The sequence below is a fragment of the Pongo pygmaeus genome, chromosome 19 (genome assembly GCF_028885625.2).
Source record: "Pongo pygmaeus isolate AG05252 chromosome 19, NHGRI_mPonPyg2-v2.0_pri, whole genome shotgun sequence".
Classification (NCBI taxonomy): Eukaryota; Metazoa; Chordata; class Mammalia; order Primates; family Hominidae; genus Pongo; species Pongo pygmaeus.
In genome coordinates this window covers 79591431-79609454 of record NC_072392.2, presented here as the reverse complement: position 1 = coordinate 79609454, position 18024 = coordinate 79591431, and the positions used below count along the sequence as shown (strand labels likewise).

The following is an 18024-nucleotide window of genomic DNA, read 5'->3' as shown; positions in this document are numbered from 1 at the left end:
ATCACTACCAAAAAAAACACAAATTAGCTGGGTATGATGGTGCATGCTTGTAATCCCAGCTACTTGAGCAGCAGAGGCAGGAGAACCACTTGAATATGGGGAGGTGGAGGTTGCAGTGAGCCGAGACTGCACCACTGCACTCCAGCCTGGGCGACACAGTGAGACTCTGTCTTAAAAATATAGGTCAGGAGTTCGAGACCAGCCTGGCCAACATGGTGAAACCCTGTCTGTACTAAAAATACAAAAAATTAGTCAGGTGTGGTGGCGGGCACATGTAATCCCAGCTGCTTGGGAGGCTGAGGCAGGAGAATCGCTTGAACCTGGGAAGCAGAGGTTGCAGTGAGTCGAGATCGTGCCATTGCACTACAGCCTGGGCAACAAGAATGAAACTCCACCTCTCTCTATATATAATATATATTTATAATAAATATATAATATATATGTTTATTATATAATATATATTTATTATAAATATATATATAAATACATAAAACTAAATGCCCTGGGGAGCTAGAGCTAAGACAAGAGGAACTACTGCCACAGGGAGAACCTCTCACGTGCCCACAGCGGCCCCTGGGATCTCGGGATCCAGGAAGAACTGGTGACATCGGCCTGCCGCTGGCAGCCTCCCATATGTCAGCGGAAGAGGGAGGCATCCGCAGGGTGCATCTGGCGGTGCCCCAGTGCGCCCTGGACCGGCATCACCTGGGCCCGCTCGCCCTCCGCCTGTCTGGAGAGGAGAGGGGAGCCTGAAGCCATGCACCCCTTATCCCCAGCTAAGCTCCGGGATTGCGAGGTAGATTAAGGGCATTCACTCAGGAGGGCACCTACTTAACCAAGATCCTCCGAAATCCGGGCTGCTCACCAGCAACAATTGAGGATGCCGGGTCCACAGGGAGCGGAGTGGGACCAGGCGGGACCCCTTCCTCGCCTGCTGACCTCCCAACTTGCTATCAGCACTGCCGCCAGGGGGCGCGCCCGCGCCTCTGGGCTCTGAGCCGACCTCCGCGCGCACCTGCGCTCCTTTGTGTGTTAGATTTACATCTGGTGCTTACCTACTATGCGCTTACTCGGTGCAGGTCAGGGGCTTCCTGCATTTCCAGGATGCAGCCTCTATGCCAGCAAACTGAGCTGGGCAGTGGAAAGAAATCCGATTTACTCCCGCGCCCACCATCCACGCTAGGGCCTTCCTGCTTCCAGGCTCTGCTGTCCAGCCTTCCAGTGGCCTCTAGGGAGCTCGCCTAAAACCGCTCTGCGGTTCCTACAGCTCCTAGGAGAAAGTTAAACGCCCTCCTCTCCAGGTCAGAGGCCTTGGAGCCCCCTGCGTGCTCCCTTCGCACTGTTCCTCCATAAGCCCTGTGGTGTTAGGCCTTCGGCCCTTCGCACTTCCCCGCCTGCTTCCCCGCTGCAACGGCTTCGCCTCTCCCTTTATCCCCCCGGGTTGGTCCGGCTCCCGGCTCCCGCCTGGCAGCCCCAAGACCTGTTTCAAGCAAAAATGAATCGCACAGTGCCTGGATCGGAGATTTCCTCCTCCCTCCCCGCGACAGACGGGTAGCCCCATGAGGGCGGACGGGGGCCTGGCCGCCGGATTCTTTGTCTACACGGTGCCTCCGCAGGGGGTCCAGTGGAGCCTCACTGAATACACAGCAGCGGACTCTGAGCCCCGGGGGAGTGCACATCAAAAGGAACCTCCGAGCCAGCTAGAGAGAGGGGTTGGGCTGGGGCTGGGGTCCCCTTCCCAGGTCTAAGGTCCCACACATTCACACACACAACAAAAAGTGCTTCCCACGTGCCACCCCATGTCCCCAGGTCCCTGGCCCTTGCTGCCTCTTCTGCCCCCTTCCAAGAGACCACCCTTCCTTTCAGGGCGATGGCCTCCTAGTCCACTGGCTGATGCCTCCACCCCGCCCACCCTTCCTGGTCTTGGAGTGAATTTAACCCTTTCTCCACCAAGTGAAACCACCCTGGGGCTTGGGGTACCTGTTAGAGAGAGGGTGTTTCTATCCGTGATGTGTGGTCAGGGGCGGGGCGCCCGCCCTCCCCTGACAGAAACTATTCCTGCGTTTCCACCCGCGGCAGCGCAAGGTGTGCAGGAGGAAGAAAATTAAACCTGTGTTGAAGGAAGGACAACTGGCAGAAAGGAAGGGGCTCAGGCTCCCCTCCTCTGAGGAGCTTTCAAGTGGGGGAAATCCACACACACACCTCCATTCTCTAGGGGCCTGGCAGGGCCGCTGGTAGGTTCCAGTCCTCTCCTCTGTCACTTCCCAGGCACACATGGCCAGCTCCTGGATTCCACCCTTCAACCCACTTGTTTCCCGCCTGATGCACATGACCTGCGTCTCTGAGTGCTCCAGGCTGCCTGGAGGAGGCATTCAGGTACACATGGCCCCTCAGGGAATGATGGTCTTGCTCATAGCACCCAGGATGCTGGCTGGGCATATCTCAGACAACACACACTCCCACCGACAGCCGCGGATCTTTTGCTCCCACCTCACAGGGTTGGCACCTGTGGAGTCTTGAGGCCCAGTAATGACCCCAAGAAGCCATCAAGTGCAGGCCCTGTCGCCCCACCACACTGCATCCACAGTGGTGTCTGAGTGGCCAGGGAAGGTAGCTCTCCCCAGCTCTCAGCACGACTGTCATGGGGCTCTGGAACTCCCGAGCCCTTGGGCAGGACTCCAGCAGGCAGCTCTGATTAGAAAGCCACCTGGGAGCCCTGTGGGTGGGACAGGACTCCAGGTAGGACCTAGCTGGCCTCCATCCAAGAGGGATGTATGTGGAAAGCTCTCCACTCCCAGAGCCTTGGTCCTGAGGCTCTGCATTCATGGCAGTGGTAACCCTCTTTCCAGGTGAATCAGAAACAGGGCGCCCCAGAATCAGCCCAGCCATGAGGAGCATCTCTAGGGATCCCCATCTCTGCAGCCCCCACCAGGTTCACCACTCCTGGTCAGGTTCACGATTTTTCTTCGCCTTGCAGCTCCTTGGTCCTCTCCACCTCACCCCTGCCCCTTTCTTCCTCACACCGGTGGCTCAGCCTCCCCCCGACCGTTTTCTTGGTTTCTGTCTCAGCGTCTCTCTCATCTCTGAGCCCCTCTCTCTCTCCTCCTCTCGGTTTCTCCTTTTCCTCCCCTTCCTTCCTCTCTTTCAACCTCCCCTCCCACCCCCCCCCACCCCCAGTCCAGCAATGGGCTAGGAACGCAGCAGGAGCCATGACAAGCCCAGGCGGCTCTCCCGACCCTTGGTGCCCCCGAGGCCATTTCCCCGCGCTCCCTGTGCCGGCAGCAGCCGCGTGCGGAGAGGGCTCGCCGACCAGAAGGGGCAGCAGGTTGGAGCTGTGGGTACCGGGGGCTCAGATCAAAGGCCAGGAATGTCTGGCCCCCTGGCGTGAGACTTCCTTCAGCCGTGGCCCCCACCTCGTGGAACGCCCGCCGTTCCAGGCCTCTGTGGGACTCGGGTCGGCTCCTTCTCCGCCCTTTCTGCCACAGTTCCCTACACAGAGGTCCCTGCTCCCCACCGGCAGTGCTTCCTTCACCCCAGACCGGGGCTGCGCAGAGTCCTGGTGCCTCAGGTGGCCTGGGAGGGGGCCTAGGGAAAGGCACCCAGGTGACCGGGCGTGAGTCCCCAAAACCTGACCACGATGTCAATACCACCCAGGGCTGAGACCTAATTCCTCGCTCTGGAGAGGGAGAGGAGAGGAAGCAAGCCCGAAGGGGGGCCTGGAAGGACTCCTTTCCTGTGGGGAGGGGTGGGTATCTGGAGGCATTTGGTGTCCGCACAGGGCAAGGGCCTTTATCGCCAAACCCCAGGCTGGAGCTCCCTATCAGTAGAACCGGGGCCTCAGGCGGGACAGTTGGGCAGTGAGGGGCGCTCCGGAGAGCAGCAAGGTCCTCCAAAGACCTGGGCCGCCCTCGGCCAGAGCTGCGCGTTTCACCGGTCCCTGATGGTCCAACCGAGAATCCCAATGAGGCTGTGGGTCACGCCTCCGACCCAGGCCAGAGGTCGGGCCTGAACCCCTCAAGGAGGAGAAAGTGACCCGACTCCGAGAGCAGGAAATGCGACTGGCCGCTGGTGTCAGTTGCAGGAAATGCAAAGGCAGCAGGAGGTCCCGATACCGATCTGATCCCTGACAAAAGACTCAAATGACACTCGGCTCCGTCCCCCGGCGCCGCCCGCAGCCAGACCTTCGAGCCTCCGCGGACTTTTCCGCACGTTCCTCGGACACCCGGGAAGTGACCTCCCGCGGCCAGGACGAGAGGCCAGAGAGCGGGCGGACTCGGGAGGCTGGAAGCTGGGAGGGGGTGCGTTCCCCCACCCTCTGATCCTGACCTGCCCGAGCGGGGCTTCTGGAAACATCCCTGTGCTTTCTACCCTCGATTCCTCGCGGGTCCACGTCCCAACGGGTCACGGTCCCCGCCAGCAAAGGAGCCACCCGTTCATGCCTACGCCAAGCCCTCGCCACGTGAACGCCCGGGTCAAAGCCCCCGTGCCCTAACCCTGGCCAGCGGGGGGCCGCGGCAGTAGCAGAGGGTCCGGCCCACCGCGTCCCCCCGAAGCCCCGCGGCGTCCGGGGCGCGGGCTTTGCCCAAGTTTGCTGGGCGATGCCCTTCCCGGAGCCCGAGTTGTGGGCCGGGCGGGAGGGGCGCGTGATTGACAGGCTGAACTACAGACTCATCTCTTACCTTAGGCCGCGGGCGCTGATTGGCTGCTCGCTGACATCCTCAAACCCGGCTGCTCCGCGCTGGGCTCGGGAGGGGGGCGGCTGCGGGTGGAGGTGCGCTTCTGACAAGCCCGAAAGTCATTTCCAATCTCAAGTGGACTTTGTTCCAACTATTGGGGGCGTCGCTCCCCCTCTTCATGGTCGCGGGCAAACTTCCTCCTCGGCGCCGCTTCTAATGGAGCCCCACCTGCTCGGGCTGCTCCTCGGCCTCCTGCTCGGTGGCACCAGGGTCCTCGCTGGCTACCCAATTTGGTGGTAAGACTCGCCTCTTGTCTGCCCGCGGCCCGGTTTCTCCGCCGCGTCCGGGGAAGGTGGGGGCGCCGGCTGGGGGTGGGCCGCTGCAGGGCTGGGGCTCCTCTCCTCGCCTCCCTCCAGCCCCCCACCCGCCCACCCCTCCTGGATTTTCTGCTGGTGTCGCCTTCAGAATCCAACTCCTGGCTCCTCTGATAATCACCATTTTCCCTGCTCCCCGCTGCAGGGGCTGGAGGACTTTTCCCATCTCAGAAGGTTTCTTATTCTTAGATCCTAACCCTCTGCCCGTCCCAATCTAGAGGCCCCCGAAGGCCCCCCATTTGCTTGCAGTTGGGTTTCTGGAAATCCAGCACTGTCCCTGGGGCCCAGCCACTCCTCTTCTCCATTTTGGGGTCTTCATGGGCAAAACCATCCTGTTCCTTCACTGCCACCCCACCTCTGCCGGCGCCTCCATCAAGAGATTCCCCACAATAACCCCCCTTTGCCTTCCTATTTCAGACCCCAAAGGCTTCAGGGCTCCTCCCGGGGCAGGGGAGTGGGTGGGGGGATTTCATCAGATTCTTCCCACCGCTCTAGATTCATCTTGAGCCTCTGAAGTGAATATGGTATTTGCTGATCCGGGATGCCATTGAATTCGGATTTTATTCATTTCTTGCTTGTCCACCCTGGCAAAAGGGGGGTTCCTTGAAAATGTGTTGTCTGGGAGGGGTAGGCTTGTTGTTCTTTGACCAAAAACCCAATTCTCCATGTCTCATTTCTTCCTTTTGGAAAACCGAGGACCGAGGAGAAAGGGAGAGGGAAGGGAGAATTCCGTCCCTGAGAAATGCGGATACAAAAGACATTTTAGTAAATAAGGCTGGGAAGCCGGGAGCAGTGCTTCGGGTGGTTGTGCGTGTCTGGGGGGCCTGGGTGAGGAATAAACATCGCTTTGGGAGCCCCAGCTCCAGGAGTCCCCTTATTTTCCGAGCGGCCCCATCGCCACTCTCCCACCCTCCGGAGGTCCCAGGGGCCAGAGGGGAAGACACTGAAACCAGTTCTCTAAATTACACCCCGCCTCTCCCCAGTCTCCAGCCCCCTACATTCCAGAAAACTTTAATTAAAGAATCTTCCCCTCCTGGATGTAGGAGAGCCTCGGCCTGGGGGTGGGAGGTGAGGAGGAAGAATTTGGGATCTGTGAGTGAGAAGTGGGCTGTGGCCCCCGGGGTGAAAGTCAGAGAGAAGTGCCACCATGGTGCGGTACCGCCTGCAGGTCCCCAGACTCCCTGCCTTTCGCCAACCCAGAGAGCAGGGTAGGAGGAGCAGAGACAGCGAGACTTGGGGGCCACACCCCGAGGCTTCCAGTTGTTTGGGGATGGCAGCATTTGTGTCTGGGTGTTTGGGGGCCCTGGGAGAGAGGGTGGGGACATGGCCAAGGGTCTCTGTTTAGAGGGTGCTAGGAGTTGCTCCCAGGACAGCCAGCCAAGGGGAAGTCTTTCTTCTGCCCAACCCACACTTTTCCGGGGGGCTGGGCTAACCTGAGGCTTCCAGCACATAAAGAAGTCCATGGGGTGGCCAGGGCGGCCAGGGACTTCAGGAAGGAGGTTCGGCCAGTCTGGGGAAAGGCTGCTGCCAACACCAGTCCAGCCTCACCCGGCCATTCCTGACTCTCTTCCCATTCCCGGGCCAAGGCCATGCCGTTATTTGCCTTGCCTTCGCAGAGACTCTGGTGGGTTGGGGGAGGGTAGGAAGGAGAGGTTTGGTGGCCCATAGGTGGCAGGGACTAAGAGAGACCAGTCTCTCCGGCCCTATGAACTAGAAGAGGGCACTCTTCCAGTTGGTGGAGATTCTGGTGTGAAATGGTATCTTGGGGACCATCTAGATAGGGATTGCCCAATAGGAAGAAACGCTGGGGAAACCTGGAAGGTCAAGACACTGGCCCTAACATAATGCTAGACACATGGCTTGTTTGGGAATTTGGTGGGGGATAGGAATGCTGCTTTGTCTAAGCCGAGGACAGAGGTGTGTGCATGTGTGTGTGTGTGTGTGTGTTCTGGGTCCATGACCCTAAGAGGTGTTTTCTATACACCAGTGTGTCTCTATGTGCAAAAGTGTTTGTGCCTGCAACTGGGCTACTGTGGATGTGAAATCGTGTGGGTGTGTTGGGGAATCCATGGCCCACGACAGGTTGTGCTGTGTCTCTGCACACAAGTGTTAGCAAGTGGCTGATGCCGTGATGTGTGTATGTACGTGTGTAAGAGACAGAGAGAAGTCTAGAAGTATCTTTGCCCATGTAAAGGTCAGAGCCTGTGTCTGCTTGTGATCCTGGGCTTGACTGTGTTCATGACTGGGCATGTGAGTGTGTGTGTGTGTGTGTGTGTGTACGTGCACGCGCATGCCTTCATGACAGTGTGGGGAAAGCCCCACAGCTGTCTTTCTGCATGAATATCAGTGCTCATGGCCATGACCTGATTGTGCTTGTAAGGAGGAGAGTGAGCCTCAAGGTCCATAGCTGTGTGAGGGCTGTGTCTGAGTCTGCCTGTGATCCTGTCCCCAGGTGCTGGGCCCGGGGCTGTGTGGCTGTGAATATGTTTGCAGACATCTACCTGTGGGTATGAATGACATCTGAGCTTGGGTGTTTGGTGGGTAGCCATGGGCCTGGAGGGAAGGTCCAACAGGAAGCAAAAGTCTCACAAGGTGGCTGCAAGGGGCACAGCGGGCCAGGGATGGCACGCTAGAGAGACAGGGGCACAGCTTCCTTGACACCAGCTTGTCCTGTCTGTCCAGGCACTAGAGTCACTGGCCCTTCTCTCTGAGGTTGTTTTTCTTTGGTCTTGGAGCTGGGGTGGAGGGTGAGTCACCCTCTCAGGGTTAGGGCTGGGGCTGTAGGGTAGATGGGCCTCTGATTCCTGATCCCATTTCTGCCCCCACTCCCCAACCCAGCCCCCCAACGGGCAGTCAGATTCCAGTACTTTGAGCATCTAAGCCCATCTTGGCCTGCCCTCTTTGGCCCACCCACAGCTCACGCATTCCCAAGGAAGGATTTACAGGGGAAGTCATGTAGCTGGGATTTCTGTCCATGCTGAGTCCACACTGCTCAGACCCCAGTCCTGAGAGAAGGTTGACCAGAAGGGACAGCTCTAAGGGGCCTCAGACCGATGCCCCTGGAAGGAAGAGATGTTCTCCAGGTAGTGACAGAGCCGGAACAGGAAACAACAGCACTGATTTCTCGAATTCCCCTTGTCAGTCCCAGTTAGCTCCTGGTGGAGAAACTTGTCTTTCTTCTCCTTCTTGGGGGCGTTGGAGTGGGGGGATGAACCTATGTTATTAGGGCCTAGCCCAGCACCTGCTACATTCCAACGATGGACGTGCAGATGGAGGGGGCCTGCTGGAGATCAGGAGCTCACCCTGCCGCTGTGTGACTGAGGACCAGTGGCCACCCATCTGGGTCTGCTTCCTTACACTTCACCCAGGGGTCCCCAGCCTGCCCTGCCTCACAGCTTGGGTGAAAGTGTTTTGCAGAGGACAAGGGCAGTGAGCTGGGAAATAGGACACCTGAGTTCTTGCCATCCCAGGACCCATCCTCCTACTCGAGCACCTGCCTAAGACCTACCTCAGTTTCCCCATCTGTCAGATGTCCTGCTGCCTCTCCCACCCACTCCCACCTCCACCCGCCTTTCAGAGGCTTGTGAACATGTTCAGTCAAACCCCGTGGGGGTCAGTGGGCTGGGCCCAGGGAGGCACCTGGAGACTGCGGGGGAGGAAGGCCCCAGGCCAGGTGTTAACACTTGTAACAGGCAGGAATTACAGCTTGCTGGGGCTGGGCTGGCTGGGGCTGGTGAGGAGCTGAGCTAGCTGGAGGCTGTTGATCCCACAGACAGACAGACAGACAGATGGGCAGATACCAGATCGGATGGCCAGGCTTTAACCGGGTGGTCTCCCTTCCAGGGCAGACCTTTCCCTAGGGGGGATATGGCAGGGAAATTAGTCCAGGTCTCTTGGAAGTGAGTTAACAGCCCTCCCGCTCACCCCGCCCCCATTATGAGTGGGGCTTCGGAGTCCAGAGGGAGCAAAATTGGTGGCCGATCTGTTGGTATTCTTCCGATAGGATCACATTTTGCTTAAAAAGAAGAAAACAGGTCAAACGTTATAATAATACCAAGAGCCTGAGCTGAGTTATGTCCTTAGAAGAACCTGCTTTAATATGTATGGGGATGACATGGGGGAAGGGGACCCTCTCAGGGAAAGTTCTAGACTCTCAGAGCATTTTATCAACAGCTCCAGGGCCAAGAGGTGAGTGATGGGTGGAGTCTGAGTATCACCCCCACCTCCACCCCAGGGATCCCGAGGGCTTGGGTCTGTGATGTCTGCCCTGCAATTAATCCTGGCCTGGTGGGAAGACCTTTGGCGAGGAGGTCAAAAGAGGCAGGAGCTGGACTTTGGTGCCAAGTCCTTTAGGAGGTACTTGCTGCAGCTTCACCAGTGGCAAACCCAGCCAGGCCCTACCAGGGCCCACACTCTGGCATCTGAATACATGCTCAGTCACTGACAAAGGTGGAGAAACTGAGGCAGACAGAGAGGGCTCTGGGTGGAAATCTCCAAAGAATGGACTCAGCCCAGCAAGCATCTCTCATCCTACTCACTACATAACTTAATGCTAATAAACATTAATGGTACTTGGGCAGATGTAGAATTGGAAGAAGTCTGTCCTTGGTCTGGGCAGGAGACAAGGAGCCAGGGGATGGCACAGGAAAGGTGACTTATCACAGAGGAGGATGCAGCTAACAGATCCTTCCAGGGAAAAGGAAGTGGGAAAAACGAAGATTTTTTTGGTCTCAGAATGTGATGAGCCAGGAGTTGAGCAGAACCTTTTCCACCTACCCTGATGTGAGCCACAGAAACCTTCTCCAGCTGCCAAGGAGGGCAAGACATCCTCCACCCCTCATTCTAACTCAGGGAGGAGGTATGCCTAGCCCCACCCCCACCCCCCGCCAAAGGTTAGAGCCATCCTGATATTACATCTGTACATCCATGTTATCTTGTATGCTGGAAAATGGTGAGAGTGGGGAGTTGGAGAGACCTATGTCTGAATTCCAAGTTTAATACCAATGGACCTTGTGACCTAGGATGAGTCCCTTCCCTTCTCTGGGCTTCATTCAAGTCCCTGCCTCCTTCTGGGCTTCATTTTCCTTAACCACATGGAGGGGTCCCTTCTGCCTCTCAGAGTCCCAGGGCTATGACAGGTTCTGGGGTCGTTGCTGTGAAGCATGACACTCTACTGCACACATTCCGGGCCTGTATTAGACAGTCCACCCCTTTCTTTCAAAGAGCTGGCTGCCCCACTCCTGCCAAGCCAACCTGCTTGCACTTCCAAACCTCGCCCCAAACACTCCCACTCTTCTGGAGCCAGGCCGTCTGCATTCACATCTGGCTTTTTCATGTACTACCTGGGTAACTAGGGCAAGTTAACCTCTACAAGCCTCAGTTTCCCCATCTGTAAAATGAGTGTAATGATTGCCTCTATTTCATAGGGTTTTGAAAATGATCGAGTGAATACTTCTTAGAATGATACCTTGCGTACAGGAAGCATATCGATGTTAGCTATTTTCACCTCCTCTCTGCAAGCTATTAGCTGACTGAAGCCCTGGAGACAAACTTGCCTCTTCCAAGAAGCCCTCCCAGATTTGCCCCCCTGGCTCTGTTTTCCCCTTTTCTTCTTTTTGCCTGTTTGCCCCACAGTGCTTTAGCTTTATTCTTAAGTTGAGGGTGCTGGGCCAGGCTAATCTCACTTCAGCTCTTTGCCTGCTCAGGAAGGGGAGGGTAGGATAGAGAAGGTTACTGGAGTATCCCCTAATCCTTCCCTGACCCCCAGAGTCTGCCAGACTCTTGCTGGGACCTAGAGCTAGGGGGCTGGGCACAGGAGGAGTGGGGGAGGCAGGCTTCCCAGGGGGAGTGGCACCAGGGCCGCCCGGAGCAGCCTGAGCAGAAGTTGCTTCTCTAGGAGCTGAGAGATGATTCAGAAGGTGATTTATAGTCGGAAGGCAGAAAGCTTGGCTCCTGGCAGAAGCTGCTGCTTAATTACATTCTTGGGGCGGGGGTAGGGGGGTGGAGGTATGTGTGGGGAGGCAGCAGGGGCCAGACTTCTACCTCCTCCCTGTCCAGGCCCTGTCCCTTTGGCTGTCCCGGCTCTAAGCAGGGTCCTATCCTGCTCCCAGAGAGGGAATTCCCTGCTCTCAGTGAGAGACTAGGCCAGGATTGCAGGAATAGCTTCTGGGAGTGGAGAAGGTGGGAAAAGAGGGAGGAGGCCAGATCCCATCTCCCGGGACTTCTCCAAGGGAGGCTGGATGGCGACGGGCTGGAAAACGGGCCTTTGGGGAAGGAGTACTGGGTCTCCTCCCTGCTTCTGGGCAGGGGAATAGCTAAGGCACCTGGGCAGAGTTGAGTTTCTTCTTTTTTTTTTTTTTCTTGAGACAGTCTTGCTCTGTCACCCAGGCTGGAGTGCAGTGGCACAATCTTGGCTCACTGCAACTTCTGCCTCCCGAGTTCAAGCAATTCTTCTGCCTCAGCCTCCCAAGTAGCTGGGATTACAGGTGCGCGCCACGATGCCTGGCTAATATTTGTATTTTTTAGTAGAGACAGGGGTTTCACCATGTTGGCCAGGCTGATGTCGAACTCCCGACCTCAGGTAATCCACCCACCTTGGCCTCCCACAGTGCTGGGATTACAGGCGTGAGCCACCGCACCCAGCCAGAGTTTCTAGAATCTTCTGAGTGGCAACTCCACGCTCCTCTTCGGGCACCCTGTCCTGCTGCTGCCTGGGAGGGCCTGCTTGCAGGTTTGCTCCTTTTCTGTTGCTCGGATCTCAGTGGGCCATGGGGGCTGGAGAGAAGGTCCTGCGCTCAGAGGCTGAAACCCGGTTCTTCAGCGTTAGGTAGCCTGTCTCTCGTGAGCACAGTGGCTACCCCAGGTGCACAACGGTTCTGCCAGCAGGCATGGCCCCATACCCTCATGTCAAACTAATATCTCAGAGAGTCACCCCAGTGCCACTGGGTCCAGCTACAATCACTTCCGCGCTGTTGACAGGAGCCCCCATTCTGTTTCCATACCTGCTGAGTTGACATCAGCATTTCCCATATTAACACTGACCCATCCAGCAACCCGCCTGATGACACCTAAGGCCGCTTAGTTCCCTGCATCGCAGCCGTGAATCCCAAATCCCTCACCGCTAGTTCTTAAGGCTGGAAAGGTGTAGGGCGGGCAGGGGTAGGGTTGCTGAAGCCAGTAGTGTCGATTTATCTGTTTGCAGCCTGGCTTGTACAGCCGGGAGGAGTTGGCAGGGGTCAGGATGGGGACACTAGACAGCTCTCTGGTTCCCCCTGAGGCGGGCCTTCTCAAAATGGCCTCATTATGTGTGTGGAGTGAATTCCAGAAATGTCAGGCACACCCATACATCTAGGGAATGAAGGAGATGCCGGAGCGGGCTCTGGGGCGAGAGGGGCCAGTGTGAGGAGGTGGGTGGCTTCCGGGCAGGGAGTTAGGGCACCTGAGACCTGGCTCTGCCACCATCTTGATATTAGGCAACTTCCTTAACTGTTCTGACTCTCAGTAACTAGAAGAGTTGGATAAGCTGCTGGCCAAGGACCTCCAGCTCCGAGATTGCAGTCATGGAGGCTGTGTTCTGCGTTCAGATCGCCCAGCTATTTGGACCATCTGTGCCTGGTGGAGGGGGTGGTCACTGAAAGCTGGTCTCAGGGAAGGGTGGGGGGGTGCAAAGCCCTAAACTCTACACACAAAGAGCTGTGAGATGGTGGATGAGTCTCCTCCCTCCCTCAGTTTTCTCATCTGCAAATTGGATGATGATAATAGCACCTGCCCTGCCTGCCTGCAGGGCCGTGAAGAGCTTCAGGTGGAATAATCTTTGTGGGCATGCCCCGTGACCAGTTGGCCTCAGACCTGAGGCCTCTGTGCCCTCTCCCGGGGGCTCTCCATTGAGCATCAGGACCCCTACAGGAAGGAGCTGAGGACTCCTTCCTGAGGACACTTGGGAAGTGTCAGATTCTTTCCAGAGAAGTTAACTATCATTGTGAGTCCTAGAAAAGAGGAATAAGAAGGCCGGGCGTGGTGGCTCATGCCTGTAATCCCAGCACTTTGGGATGCCGAGGGGGGTGGATCACCTGAGGTCAAGAGTTCGAGGCCTGCCTGGCCAACATGGCGAAACCCCGTCTCTACTAAAAATACAAAAAATTACCTGGGCGTGGTGGTGGGTGCCTGTAATCCCAGCTACTCGGGAGGCTGAGGCAGCAGAATCGCTTGAACCTGAGAGGCGGAGGTTGCAGTGAGCCAAGATCGCACCACTGCATTCCAGCCTGGGCAACAAGACCGAGACTGTCTCAAAAAAAAAAAAAAAGAAAGAAAAGAGGAATAAGAGCTAGTCCTGCTCAGACAGTGCTAAGAATGGACCTAAGAGCCCCCCTGAGCCTCTGAGCTTGAGGAGTTGATATTTCCAGCAGAGGAAGAAGTGAGGCTGGACAGGGGAGTCCTCAGCTCCTTCCTATAGGGGTCCTGATGCTCATTGGAGAGCCCCTGGGAGAGGGCACAGAGGCCTCAGGTCTGAGGCCAGCTGGTCACGGGGCATGCCCAAGTTCACAGCTCAGGGCATGGGGCTTGATTATCCTCCTGGCCTAATGCAAAAACCACCGGCCAGACCCAGAGTGAGATTTCCAACCAGGGACACATGGGAAGATGTAGGTGGAGGTGAGGGGGGCAAGGGCAAAGGGCTGCCAGCTGGAAGGGGCTCTGCTGAGGCCTGTAGTCGTCAGGGAATCCTAATGGCCTGGATAAGGCCTAGCAAACTAGGAGACGGGCACAAGCCATTCCCTCCAGCTCGGCTGGAAAAACTGGGAGGACTGAGTGTGTGTATGCGTGTGTTGGGGAGGGGGATGGGAGCAACAGGACCAAGGACCCAGGTCTGTCTGGAAGACCTTTCTGGGAAACCTGCTCCTGGGCACAGAGTCCCACTTATCTGCCAGAGCCAGCTGGGCCAGCAAGGAAAACCAATCTCGCAGGGCCCATTAGGAATGCAAATAGGGCTTGTGCTGTGAGCGAGCAGCACCCCGCCTCCTCTCCAGCTCCCACCAATCATCTTCGCAAGGTGGATTGCGGAGGGTGCCACTCCCCTGCTCTAAAACTTCCCATGGCTCCCCTCGTCCTGTCTGGTACTGAGGCTCCCTATGATTTCGCTTCTGTCCACCTGCGCAGTTGTAACTTTCACAAACCCCCTCGATCCCCCCAATATCCCACTTCAGCTGGAATACTCACCTCTTTGCTTGTTCACTGAAATACTTCCACCTCCTCTCTCTGACTTTAAAAGGCAGCCCAACCTGGGGCCTGTTGACCCGGGGTCAGTCTGCTCTGCGCTGCTCAGCTCAGACCCCACTTGGCTCAGGTCATGTAGCTAACAGCCCTGAACTATGGAGGGTCCTTAGAGGGTCTTCCAAGGTGGATGGGCCCCTCGACCTGAGCAGGCTGCTGTCCCAGGAGTGGAGATGAGCCTTTTCTCCACAGTGTCAATTCCCCTGGGTTTCTTTTTCTTTTTTTTTTTAATCCCAGTTCCATTTGTAAACGTTTCCTATTTGTGTACTATTTCCCCCTCCATGTTCACCAGTTCACACGATGCTTAAGTGTCTAAGTCGTTAATTTTCAGATTGCAATTGGCAGAAGTTGTTTCTCCATCCAGGAACAGGTTAATATGTTTGTTGACCATGTGCTATGTGCTGGTCCCCATGTAGACATCATGATTTATCTGAATCTAATTCTTGCCAGTTTATAGATAGGGAGTCCCACAGTGCAGCCTGGGCATGGCGTGGGAAGCCCTGAGCCCATACCCTGTTGGACCTAAAGCCTTTTTCCTTTTACCACCATTCAGGCTAGTTGTGGACTTGTTATTGGGGAAAAAATTTGCTTGTTCATATTCTACTTTGTTCCCCAAAGGATGGTTTTGAGGCAAGTTTACACTTGACCTTCCACTCAAAGGCTGATGCTTTGGGCTTATAGATACTATTTGTGAACGTCTGGGAAGTCTCTTATTTGGGGATGTGTCCTCCTCACTGGCCACCTTTCCACAAGCCATCAGGCTGTCCCCAAGCTGGGATTGCACAGTTGCTGACAGCAGTGGCCATGTGAGGATTTTGCTGCCCCTGGGATGGGTAAGGGGCGACCTCGATCAAATCACTGCCTCCCGGGCCTCAGTTTCCTCACCTGTGAAACAGAAAGGGTAGCGTGAATGACCTCTCAGATTCCTTCCAGCACTAAACTCTTTCCCTCTACTTAGTCCTTTTTGCTGCTTTGCATCTGGTCTCCATCATATACGTGCCAGCAAGCAGCTGGGCAGAATCTTCCTTCTTGCCCTAGTCCAATTCTTGTGTCGGTATCTCTGAAACAGCCAATTGTTCATTTCACTTTTATAATTCGACCTTCAGCTTTATTTCTCCCCGAGGAGCCAGCATGCTTTCTCCTTTCTGATAAAGCATGCTTCCCTTTGTGTCCTGGCTATGAGAAAACTCAGAGGCCCACCTGAAGCCTCATCCTTGCACCCGTGTGGACCTTGACCCTGATCCTGCTCTTCCGTTTTTATTTTGTTATTGAATCTGATGTGTTTTCCGTCATCAGCCTCTTGAGGGCAGACATGCTGGAGTCTTCGTACCTGGCCTGGGCATAGTGGATCCTCAATAAAGACTTATCTTTGGGATACACATTTGCTGTCAACCTCTTCAAATCCTTTCTGGAAAGAAGCAAGGCACATGCGAAGTAAAAAGCAAAATAAACATTGCTCTGGGAGGGAGTTGGTCCTGACTGGATAGTTTTGAGTTATGAGAATTCCAGTCTGCTTCTGTTTCTTTTTTTTCTGTTTATTTATTTATTTAGAGATGGAGTTTTGCTCTTGTTGCCCAGGCTGGAGTGCAGTAGCATGATCTCGGCTCACTGCAACCTCCGCCTCCCGGGTTCAAGCAATTCTCCTGCCTCAGCCTCCCAAGTACCTGGGATTACAGTCATGCACCACCACACCCAGCTAATTTTGTATTTGCAGTAGAGATAGGGTTTCACTATGTTGGTCAAGCTGGTATCAAACTCCTGACCTCAAGTGATCCACCTGCCTCGGCCTCCCAAAGTGCTGAGATGACAGGCGTAAGCCACCAGGCCCGGCCTTCTTTCTGTTTCTTTACTGTCAGCTTTTCCCCAAGTCTACAAAGGTCTTGTCTTCAGAGAAGCCGCCTCTTTTCTTTCCTCCATCATCTCCACTCTAAAGCTGAGGTTGGTTCCTAATCTTCCTCTAGGGACTGTCTCTCGTTCCTGGCCAATGACTGTGTCCACCCCTACCCCTGGCTCCCTTCACAACTGGTTCCTCCCACCCTCCCTTGCCTTGGAAGCCGACAGTGCTATTGCCACCATTCCACAGGTGACGGAGTGCCCAGGTGGCACCCACCCTCTCTCCAACAGAGCTGCTCCCATCCCCAGCAGCCATCGTGAGGGCCAAGCCCCACTCTGCAGATGGAGCCCCAAGGAGGAGCAGAGGGGAGCGGCCAGCCAGGGATCTCCCCATTCACCCAGCAAGGTGTCCTCACAACTCTAACTGGCTCTCCCCTCCCCTCCGCTTTTGCCCTTGGGCAGCACATCTGCAGGTCACCCCACCCAGTCCCTGAATTCGGAGGAGAGAATGTCTAGCCTCAGGCTGGGTGGTTCTCCATCTTAACTGTAGCTTCCATAGGGGATTCTGCAGCCTTTCTCTGCTACCAGTAATGATGGAGTCTGTGACCTCTGCACTGTCCTGGAAGCTAAAGCAGCCTCGAGAAAGCAGCCTCTTCATCCCCACATTACCTGTGAGAAAACTGAGGCTCAGCCGGGCGCGGTGGCTCACGCCTGTAATCCCAGCACTTTGGGGGACCAAGGCGGGCAGATCACCTGAGGTCGGGAGTTTGAGGCCAGCCTGACCAACATGGAGAAACCCCATCTCTACAAAAAATACAAAATTAGCCAGGCGTGGTGACACGTGCCTGTAATCCCAGCTACTGGGGAGGCTGAGAAAGGAGAATCGCTTCAACCGAGGGCGGAAGTTGCGGTGAGCTGAGATCTGGCCATTGCACTCCAGCCTGGGCAATAAAAGCGAAACTCTGTCTCAAAAAAAAAAAAAAAAAGGAAAAGAAAAAGATAAAAGAGGAAAAGAAAACTGAGGTTCACAAGACCCAACCAGGAGCTGTAAGGAGCTCGGAAGCAAGTGGGCAGGCTCCAGTGGCAGCTAGTAATTCTTCGCTTATGATGTCCCAGGTATCACATACATTGAGGAAACAAAGCACACACATTAGCTCATCCTCCCGACAACCCCAGGAGGCAGAGACTCTTGTTATCCCCATTCTACAGATGAGAAACTGAGGCCCTGAGGCACCATTCCATTGCCCAAGGCTCCATGGTTGGTAAACCCCAGAGCTCTAAACAAGAGACAAACTGCCTGAAGCCAGGCCCTTCAGTGACACCACACCACACCATAGCCAGGAAATTCCTCAGATCTGACTTCAATCTTTCCTTAATCCAGGCCCAGGTTTTCTTCCTGGGGATGTGAATATCACTGTCAAGTTTTTGTTCGGTTTGGTTTGGTTTGAGACAGGATCTTGCTCTGTTGCCCAGGCTGGAGTGCAGTGGTACAATCACAGCCCACTGTAACCTCAATCTCCTGGGGTCAAGCAATCCTCCTGCCTTAGCTTGCCAGATCGCTAAGACTACAGGCAAGCACCAAATGTGGCTAATTTTTTTAATTTTTATGTTTATTTGTTTTTGAGACAGAGTTTTCACTCTTGTCGCCCAGGCTGGAGTGCAATGGCAAGATCTTAGCTCACTGAAACCTCCACCTCCCTGGTTCAAGTGATTCTCCTGCCTCAGCCTCCCACATAGCTGGGATTATAGGCGCCCACCACCACACCTGGCTAATTTTTGTATTTTTAGTAGAGATGGGGTTTCACCATGTTGGCCAGGCTGGTCTCAAACTCCTGACCTCAGGTGACCTGCCCACATCAGCCTCCCAAAGTGCT

General features: G+C 55.5%; 1 protein-coding gene across 3 annotated transcripts in view; it reads left to right on the top strand.

The window, feature by feature from the left end:
- The first annotated feature begins 4761 nt into the window (after positions 1-4761).
- Positions 4762-18024, top strand: part of WNT3 (Wnt family member 3) — a 55893-nt gene continuing 42630 nt past the window's right edge. For all 3 annotated transcript variants that reach the window (XR_008495161.2, XM_054458861.2, XM_054458862.2), the window contains exon 1: positions 4762-4972. Coding sequence is in view for 2 of the 3 variants with exons in the window: in XM_054458861.2 (XP_054314836.1) it covers positions 4893-4972 (80 nt within the window). In the remaining variant the exon portion in view is untranslated. The remainder of the gene's footprint in view (positions 4973-18024) is intronic.